The 10,116-nt window shown below is 43.5% G+C and overlaps 1 protein-coding gene across 1 annotated transcript in view; it reads left to right on the top strand.

Annotated features, from left to right (window-relative positions):
• The first annotated feature begins 3,283 nt into the window (after positions 1–3,283).
• Positions 3,284–10,116, top strand: part of LOC126203478 (retinol-binding protein pinta-like) — a 134,075-nt gene continuing 127,242 nt past the window's right edge. Inside the window, exons 1-2 of the mRNA XM_049937801.1 lie at positions 3,284–3,440; positions 9,934–10,078. Of these exons, the coding sequence (XP_049793758.1) occupies positions 9,934–10,078 (145 nt within the window). The 5' untranslated portion in view covers positions 3,284–3,440. The remainder of the gene's footprint in view (positions 3,441–9,933; positions 10,079–10,116) is intronic.

Raw genomic sequence — 10,116 nt, 5'->3', positions numbered from 1 at the left:
CGTGATGAACACTGACGTGTGAGAAACTGCCACGTCACGCATGACTTTTAAATTTATTACTTCTTTGTTACTAACTGTAGTCGCAAAACATTTCACATTCAGTTTCCACACATGCTGTTGAATGCGCCACAAAATTATATCATCCTGCGGCACATCGTTCAGGAGATACGTCAAAAATATTGGGCTACGTGAAAAACATACTGCAGGGCAAAATTAGCTAAAGGGTAGATGAAACCTATGTACAAATACGTGTGAAATAAATGTGAGATATATTTGACATGTGCGTATGGGAGCAAAGCCGTTCATCTAAAACTGCTCCTGAACTCCTGGATCGATTTTGGACAAACTTGGTACACACATTACTTACTATCTGTTAAGAATTAGTATGAGGATAAGAACCAGCAACTTCCTGTTGAGGTAGGGGTGGCATGGTGGTAAGAGAATTGGTGAGGAAGAGATGGACAGACAGGGAGCGGGAGGAAGGACATGGGCACAAATATGAGGGAGAACGAGGTGGACAGAGAGGGGGGAGAAAATGGACAGAGAAATGGAAGAGGAGGAGATGAACAATGAAAAGGGGAGAGAAGGAGATGGACTGATAGGTGGAGCAGGAGATGGATAGACAGACTGCTAGGAGAAAATGGACAGAGAGAGTGAAGAGAAGAAAGATCGAAGGGGGAGTGCAAGATGAGATGGACTGAGAGTGGGAATAAGAGGAGATGGACAGAGATGAGGGTGAGGAACTGGACAGAGAAACTGAAGAGATGGACAGAGAGAAGAGGGAGTTGAGGAGGAGATGGACAGGGAGGGGGAGGGAGAGATGGACAGAGAATCTGAAGATGGACAGAGAGAAGACCGAGGGGGGGGGGAGGAGATGGACAGAGAAACTGAACAGAAGATGAACAGAGAGAAGTGGGAGGAGAGGAGAAGATGGACAGAGAGGGGGAGGAGGAAATGGACAGAGATGAGGGTGAGGAAATGGATAGAGGAACTGGAGATGGACAGAGAGAAGTGGGAGGGGGGGGGGGGGAAGGAACTGGACAGAGAGGTGGAGAAGGTGATGGACCGAGAAACTGAAGAGAAGATGGACAGAGAGAAGTGGGAGGGGAGGAGGAGATAGACAACTCCAACAGAAGATGGACAGAGAAGTGGGAGGAGGGGAGGAGATGGACAGAGAGGCGGAGGAGGTGATGGACAGAGAAACTAAAGAGAAGATGGACAGAGAGCAGAGGGAGAGGAGGAGGAGATGAACAGAGAGGGGGAAGCAGAGATGGACAAAGATGAGGGTGAAGGACATGGGTAGTGAGGGGGTGGGTGGGGGTGGGGGAGATGGACTAATAGAACTGGAATAAATACATACCTGGGGAATACTAGGTCCTCGCTAGTAAATAAAAAATAAATAAACCTAACAGATCTAAAGTACACCCTTAGAACTCTCTGGTAAGATGAGACATTACTTTTTGTAGTACGCCCATTTAGGGTGGTAACAGAAAATATTGCTTACCCTTACTACTGGGACCGAGTTTTGAAGTACGTCCCAGCCGGACATTCATCCTCACTTTTGTCGGTCTCCTGGAGCCATCAACTCGTAGCTTCTGGTTGCATGACACAGATGGTGAGTGTTCATCGGAGGTGAGGGTATCATCTGGAGTGCCCCAGGGAAATGTGCTAGGTCCGCTGTTGTTTTCTATCTACATAAATGATCTTTTGGATAGGGTGGATAGCAATGTGCGGCTGTTTGCTGATGATGCTGTGGTGTACGGGAAGGTGTCGTCGTTGAGTGACTGTAGGAGGATACAAGATGACTTGGACAGGATTTGTGATTGGTGTAAAGAATGGCAGCTAACTCTAAATATAAATAAATGTAAATTAATGCAGATGAATAGGAAAAAGAATCCCGTAATGTTTAAATACTCCATTAGTAGTGTAGCGCTTGACACAGTCACGTCGATTAAATATTTGGGCGTAACATCGCAGAGCGATATGAAGTGGGACAAGCATGTAATGGCAGTTGTGGGGAAGGCGGATAGTCGTCTTCGGTTCATTGGTAGAATTTTGGGAAGATGTGGTTCATTTGTAAAGGAGGCCGCTTATAAAACACTAATACCACCTATTCTTGAGTTCCGCTCGAGCGTTTGGGATCCCTATCAGGTCGGATTGAGGGAGGACATAGCAGCAATTCAGAGGCGGGCTGCTAGATTTGCTACTGGTAGGTTGGATCATCACGCGAGTGTTACGGAAATGCTTCAGGAACTCGGGTGGGAGTCTCTAGAGGAAAGGAGGCGTTCTTTTCGTGAATCGCTACTGAGGAAATTTAGAGAACCAGCATTTGAGGCTGACTACAGTACAATTTTACTGCCGCTAACTTACATTTCACGGAAAGAACACAAAGATAAGATAAGAGAGATTAGGGCTCGTACAGCATACAGGCAGTTATTCTTCCCTCGTTCTGTTTGGGAGTGGAACAGGGAGAGAAGATGCTAGTTGTGGTACGAGGTACTCTCCGCCACGCACCGTATGGTGGATTGCGGAGTATGTATGTAGATGTAGTAGTAGAACATAGTGGACGATCGCCAGCCATCACCACACGTCGAGCTGCCTACAGGCTCCGCTGTTGTTTTTCACTGTTAGCATATCTCTCTCTCTCTCTCTCTCTCTCTCTCTCTCTCTCTCTCCACCCCCCCTTCCCCTCCCCACTCTCGTTCGCTAACCCGCCCGCTGGTGTCAGCCTTACAGAGATTTCTTTGTTTACATTTTTCTAACTCTTATTTTAATTTATACTTGATAGCATGTGAGCTTGGTATTGAACGTTAGTGCACTCTTTCCTCCTGATTACAGTGCGTAATATTCGTTCCCTTGCAAATATTGAATATAGAATATTTTTGGTTGAAGAGTCGAATTTGGGCTCTTCCCGGTGTTGTGTTTGTGGTACTGCGCTTCCTGTTCACCTACTTCTATTAGTCAAAGTGACTGGTTGATTTGCACTCGCAAGTAGGATCGAGTCACCTGCTTCTAAGGTCACAAGCTGGGGCACGACTTCTATTGGATTTCATTTGTTAGCGGAAGCGGCGGGCACCCGAAGTGTAACGCCGCAACCTCACCACAGACCGAAAGGGGGTATGACAACATTCTCTGTTAGGCGACGGGATCTTTCGAGAGGGGAGTTTACTGCTCTGGCTTTGTGAGTGGCTGACGCGATCTGGCGAGCGCAGAATGCCCTCTTGACATCATGCCTACAGATAAACCGAAGAGATGGCGGCCACGTGTGAGTGTTCCCTTTATCAGATGAAGCATCGCGGCCGCCACTCGTCTGCACACCCGCCTCCGTTTCGCGCTGCCACCGGACTGAGACGCCCCTTAAGGACAGCGTCCTCGTCTGCTGCTCCACACCCGGACGCTCTCGTCTCTGTACAGAAGGACGACAACCCTGACATCCAAAGGTCAGTCACTCATCTACTTACCTACGTCTTTACTGTAGCCAACTAGCCACAGAATAGACTGTAGTGGAGGTCACTAGCTTCATTCATCCGACTTCCTGCTCCATTCACAGACCCTCTTTTCGAAGTTATTTGCCTTTCCATTTATTGCTATTCCCTAATTTCTTTAGTTTTGCTGTCTTAGTTCTTTCCATTTTCTATGCCGTGTCTTAAGAGAGGTCCTGGCTGTGATTACAAACATCTCTGTTTAAGTATATTCCTTCGTAAATCTGTCTTTCTTAGCAGCAAAGCTATGTTGTTGTATTACTGATGCACAGATGAATAATAATCAGTAATTTGATGAGCAACAATTCTTCTTCTTCCTGCACATCTTAGGCATTTGCCTATTACGTTCTCCTTGTTAAAATTACTGATCTTTCCATCTATTCCTCCGTCTTCCAAAAGGTCTGCCCACTGTGTAATAGTTCATCATTAATTTTGGTATTCTGTCGTCTTCTGTTCCTGTGACGTGATCCTTCGAGTTGCTCCTGTATCCCTTAAGCTTTTTGTTTAAGATTGTCATTCCCAGTTCTTGTCTGATATTAGTATTCCTCTTCTTGTCAGGCCGAGTGCACCCAGCTACCCACCTAAGGAACCGTGTTTCCAGTGCTTGTATTTTTTGTTCATTTCTTTTTGTTAGTCCTCAACTCATTTCCATATTTGTTGATACCGACATCGTTTTGTAAAAGTTCAGTAGAACTTACTTTCTTACTTCTGAGGGTTCTGTAGATTGTTCCACTAACGTAATTCAGTCTTTCTACTTCCTTTTGTACGTCCCTTTCTGTCACGAATGAGATAGTATTTCCTAAGAAGTTGAACGAGTTTACTTTTCTGTTTTTTGATTATTTACTATTATTTTTCCGTGAATTGACTCCTGGTTAATGAAAACCATAAGTTTTGTTTTCTTTGAAGATAATAATATCTTTATAACTGAGCCCTTTTTGGATAAAATATGGCCGCTCTTTGGAGAGTGTTCCTGCTATTGGCAGTCAGCAAAGCATAAAGTCATACAATAATTCCTGTTGTTGAAGTCATAAGGATAAAAAGTTAATTTACTTATCTATTGCCTGAGTATATTGATCATAAATATTAAAAAGAACTGGAGACAAAGTGTATCCTTATCTTACTCCAAAATTTGTCCTGGTCTTGGATTTTCCAGTTCCTCTTGGATTTTCCAGTTCCTGCAGTGTCAATTTCTGATCCTCTTTACATGCTTTGTACTGTCTTTATTACGTGCAAATGTATGCTCATTATCTCTGATAGCTTTTCCTACGCACTTTATCGAAAGCTTTGACATATTCTACGAAGGAAGAAAGTGCGCCTCTATTGCACTCTTCCTATTTCTCAGTTATTTGTCTAACAGCGAATTTATTGTCTGTGCACGATCTTCTTTCCCTCAAACCCGTTTGGCCTTTGTATCAAAAAAATTTGGACAGTTATTGCTAGTGTCTATGTTGCTATTTTAGAAGATATTTTATACCCCATGATGAGCACAGAGATGCCCCTATAGTTTTTTTCCAATTACTTCTGCCTCCTTTTTTTAAAAAAGTTGTTTTTGTTCCAAAACGTCCTGGCAGATTAAAACTGTGTGCTGGACCGAGACTCGAACTCGAGTGGACTCGCATTCGGGAGGACGATGGTTCAATCCCGTCTCCGGCCATCCTGATTTAGGTTTTCCGTGATTTCCCTCAATCGTTTCAGGCAAATGCCGGGATGGTTCCTTTGAAAGGGCACGGCCGATTTCCTTCCCAATCCTTCCCTAAACCGAGCTTGCGCTCCGTCTCTAATGACCTCGTTGTCGACGGGACGTTAAACACTAACCACCACCACCACCATCGAACTCGAGAACTTTGCCTTTGCGTCCCGAGTTCGAGTCTCAGTCCAGCACACAGTTTTAATTTGCCAGGAAGTTTCATATCAGCGCAAACTCCGCTGCAGAGTGAAAATCTCATTCTGTTATTGTACCAAATTTCAAAGATTTCGGGAATTGTCTTATTTTTCAGCTCGTTGCTAATTCCATCGCTGCCAGGTGTTCCAATTTTTTATTTTATATATTGCTTTTTCTAGTTCCTTCATTTCCATTCTATATACTGTTGTCTCTTCCTGTTCTTTTTTTTTATAGTAGTCCATCCATTGCGTCTTAGTCACCACTTCTAATCTTGCATCATTCTTCACCTTTTTATTTAAGTTCCTCATCATTTTAAAGCAAATTTCTGTAAACTGTGGATATCGATTTCCACTTCCAATATAAAGCTAGCCCAGTTTCTTGATTAATTTTCGTACATAGTTCTTTAGATTCTTTCAACAGTGTTTTACATTTCTCTCTATTTTCAGTCGTCCTGCTCTGTAACCTCTTCAGGTATGCCTCTTTTGTTCCTCTTCATCAATGTATCTATTCGTCTTTCCAGTAGTTCAGTATTTGACTTCGATGTTCTAGAGACTCTGCAGCAGCCTGCACTATTACAGTTTCCATTCCTTCTCTAGATCTTGGCTTTCTACTGTTTTATCACACAATTTATCCAGCTTCTACCCATAATGATTCTTTACAGAATTTGGTTTTAACAAATATGGTTTCCGTTTCTTATTCTTATGGCTTAGTCAGTTTGGTTCATAGACCAAACGACACCTTAAGAGACGCCAGTGAGTAATGTGGGATAGTGTCAGTGCTCTGCTTGTGCAGCGAATAGACTTACGTGGGCTCCGCTCAAACTTTTGCCGAATTCACTCCACTATGCCATCAGAAGTGGAAAGCCGACTTGGACTCTTATCTTTTCACAAGCATCCTATCTCTTTAGATTGGCGATACCAACTACAAATATTTTTGGGTGCAGACGGATCAATGCCAAATCGCCGGCGAAATGCAGGCTGGACCGAAACTGCTGACTCACTCTTTGCCAACTCCAACACAGAAAATGCCTACAGTTGAGCGGACGCCATCTCACTTCTGACTGGCAAACTGAGAAGACGCATTAACTGACACCTAACGTTGATTTTCTGAAACTCCAGGCCACGCTCACTCAACACACATTTCCTTGTCCGCACATGTTTCGTAATTATTACCGTCCAAAACAAGATCGTTATTTTTTAAACAGCCCGTATAAGGGACCCGTAGTGTCCGGTGGCACGTTACAGAGTAATGGCATTTTATTTGATTTCCTTACTGCACTGCACTGAAAATATCAGCACAACAGTGCAGATCTCAACGGTATCCTCTTTGTGTCTTGTTCAGCAACAAATTTCTTCCATTCACTCGCGGTGCTTGCTGTTGAAAACAGTAGTTCCGGTTTTACCCTTCACCCACAAACTTGCTTTCGGTATTGCTGGGGTTATGTCGCGAGTTTGTTTCTTTCTGTGTTAGCTGTACGTTTAGAGACATAGGGTGAGTCAGGAGGAAGATCACATCCTTTGAAGGGTGGTAGTATTAGTGATTTTGAATTAAAAACGTCATGTGAACATATGTCCTGTTCTTAACATTTTCTGGGGAAACGCATAGAAAATGAAACATTGTGATGTAATATTTTGTTAAATTATGCACATTTCCTCAGAAAAGATGTTCAAAAAGTCCACTGTCAACTGCAATGCATTTTGCAGCTCCTTTAATCGAGCTGCTCTGTTGCTGATGTGAACTTCATTCATAGTGTCCTGTACGTGAGCACACGCATGTAAAATACGAGCGAGAAGTTCATCCTCAGTGTCCGCTCACACATAATAGTCATAAAAAGAAGTACAAAAGTACGATATTTTGCGGTGGTAACTTCAAACAAGTAGGACGCTAAACTGTTGCTGATTCTCAAACAGCGTTATTCAAATACAGTTAAGAAAAGGGCATAAGTTCGTCTGAAGTTTTTGTCCAGAATCACCAATACTATCACCCCTCAATGCACATACCTTTCCTCCTGACTCAATCCATATACACAGCAGTATTGATAGGTTAACTGGTGACGATTTGAACTAATTATCTGAATGGGACAGAAATCAGCAGATGTGATGTACGGGTACTCGTACAGACATGCAAGTGATCAGTTTCAGAAAAACTGAACGATTTATTCAAAAGAAAGAGCTTCACGAATTGAGAAAGTCTATAACGCGTTGGTCCACCTCTGGCCCCTATGCAAGCGGTTATTCGGCATGACATTGATTTATAGAGCTTTTGGATGTCCTCCTGAGGGATATCGTACAAATTCTGTCCAATAGACGCATTAGGCCATAGAAATCCTGAGGTGGTTGGAGGACTATGCCCACATAATGCTCCGAATGTTCTGAGTTGCGGAAAAATTCGACTGCCTTGCTGGCCAAGGTACGGTTTGGCAAGCACGGAGATAAGCAGTAGAAATTCTCGCCATGTGCGGGTGCCAATTACCTTGCTAAAGTGTAAGCCCAGAATGGCTTGCCATAAAGGACAACAAAACGGGACGAAGAGATCCGCCGACTTGCCGCTGTGCTGTAAGGGTGCCTCGAACGACAACCAAAAGTGTCCTGCTACGAAAAGAAATGGCACCCCACACCATAACGCCTGGCTGACTGGCCGTGTATGTCGCGCGACAGCCAGTTGGTAAACCACCACTGCCTGGGGAGTCTCCAAACACGTCTTCACTGGTCATCGGGCAGCTGGAATCTTCAGTGGAGGTGTCCAGTCAATGAAGTTCCAGGTCGAGCACGTGTCTGGAGCCGCCCTGGACAGCGGTGGGATAACAACGTACATGTTGGCTGCCATATGGCCCGTCAACATAACAGAACACCCTTGGTTGTCGTTCGAGGCACCCTTGCAGCACAGCCGTTTTGTTGGCCTTCATCTTATACTCACATAGTCGTGACTGAATTCCAGAGACTGGTTTGATGCAACTCTCCATGCCACTCTATCCTGTGCAAGTTTCTTCATCTCCCAGTACCTACAGCAACCTACATCCTTCTGAATCTGTTTAGTGTATTCATCTCTTGCTCTCCCTCTACGAGTTTTACCCTCCACGCTGCCCTCCAATACTAAATTGGTGATCCCTTGATGCCTCAGAATATGCCCTACCAACCGATCCCTTCTTCTAGTCAAGTTGTGCCACAAATTTCTCTTCTCTCCAATTCTGTTCAATACCTCCTCATTAGTTATGTGATCTACCCATCTAATCTTCAGCATTCTTCCGTAGCACCACATTTCGAAAGATTCTGTTCTCTTCTTGTCTAAACTATTTATCGTCCACGTTTTATTTCCATACATGGCTACACTCCATACAAATACTTTCAGAAACGACTTCCTGACACTTAAATCTATACTCGATGTTAACAAATTTCTCTTCTTCAGAAACGCTTTCCTTGCCATTGCCAGTCTACATTTTATATCCTCTCTACTTCGACCATCATCAGTTATTTTGCTCCCCAAATAGCAAAACTCATTTACTACTTTAAGTGCCTCATTTCCTAATCTAATCCCCGCAGCATCACGCGATTTAATTTGACTACATTCCATTATCCTCGTTTTGCTTTTGTTGATGTTCATCTTATATCCTCCTTTCAAAACACTGTCCATTCAGTTCAGCTGCTCTTTTAGGTCCTTTGCTGTCTCTGACAGAATTACAATGTCATCGGCGAATCTCAGTTTTTATTTCTTCTCCATGAATTTTAATTCTTACTTCGAATTTTTCTTTTGTTTCCTTTACTACTTGCTCCCTATAGAGATTGAATAAGATCGGGGATGGGCTACAACCCTGTCTCACTCCCTTCCCAACCACTGCTTGCCTTTCAAGCGCCTCGACTCTTATAACTGCATTCTGGTTTCTGTTCGCTCCTTGTATTTTACCCCTGCCACCTTCAGAATTTGAAAGAGAGTATTCCAGTGAACATTGTCAAAAGCTTTCTCTAAGTCTACTAATGCTAGAGACGTAGTTTTGCCTTTTCTTAATCTATTTTCTAAGATAAGTCGTAGGGTCAGTATTGCTTCACGTGTTCCAACATTTCTACGGAATCCAAACTGATCTTCCCCGAGGTCGGCTTCTACCAGTTTTTCCATTCGTTTGTAAAGAATTCGTTTTAGTATTTTGGAGCCGGGGCTTATTAAACTGATAGGTAATGTTCACATCTGTCAACACCTGCTTTCTTTGGGATTGGAATTAGCAGTGAATCTGAGGGGGTGCCATGGGGAGTTTCCCCTATTAGAGTGTAGTTTCGTATCTCGGAATTGTTGCATTAATCTGTATTTTGTGCTGTACCTAAAGATGACTGCATGTTACATGCTTTTAAATGTTGTGAAAGTGTGTTCACATAAAAAGGCTAAAGATAACTGGAATAAACTAAATAAATAATAATTACAATAGTAATAAGATACTCCTTGTCCTTATAACGATATATCCAAAAAAGAAACGCAACTAGTTTAGAAAGTTCGTCTGCTCAGTTCGTGTCCACCCTATACTCTAACATTTGCTTAAAGCGCTGCCTGCGTCATAATACGAGAACTAAAACGTGTTGTCAGATGAGTTCCGGTATCCGGCCACTCAGTCCCCAGCTTGAGGTCGTCGCTAAGAAGGAACTGGGTGAGGAGCCGAAGAGGAGAGCCAAGGACATCCAGCACATCAGAGACTGGATGAAGAAGCAGCCCCACCTCAAGGCGCGCACGGGTAAGCTCTCCTCTAGCCAGTTGCCGAGCTGCATTCCC

The sequence above is a fragment of the Schistocerca nitens genome, chromosome 9, assembly GCF_023898315.1.
Source record: "Schistocerca nitens isolate TAMUIC-IGC-003100 chromosome 9, iqSchNite1.1, whole genome shotgun sequence".
In the NCBI taxonomy this organism is placed as follows: domain Eukaryota; kingdom Metazoa; phylum Arthropoda; class Insecta; order Orthoptera; family Acrididae; genus Schistocerca; species Schistocerca nitens.
This window is presented reverse-complemented; position numbering and strand designations above follow the sequence as displayed.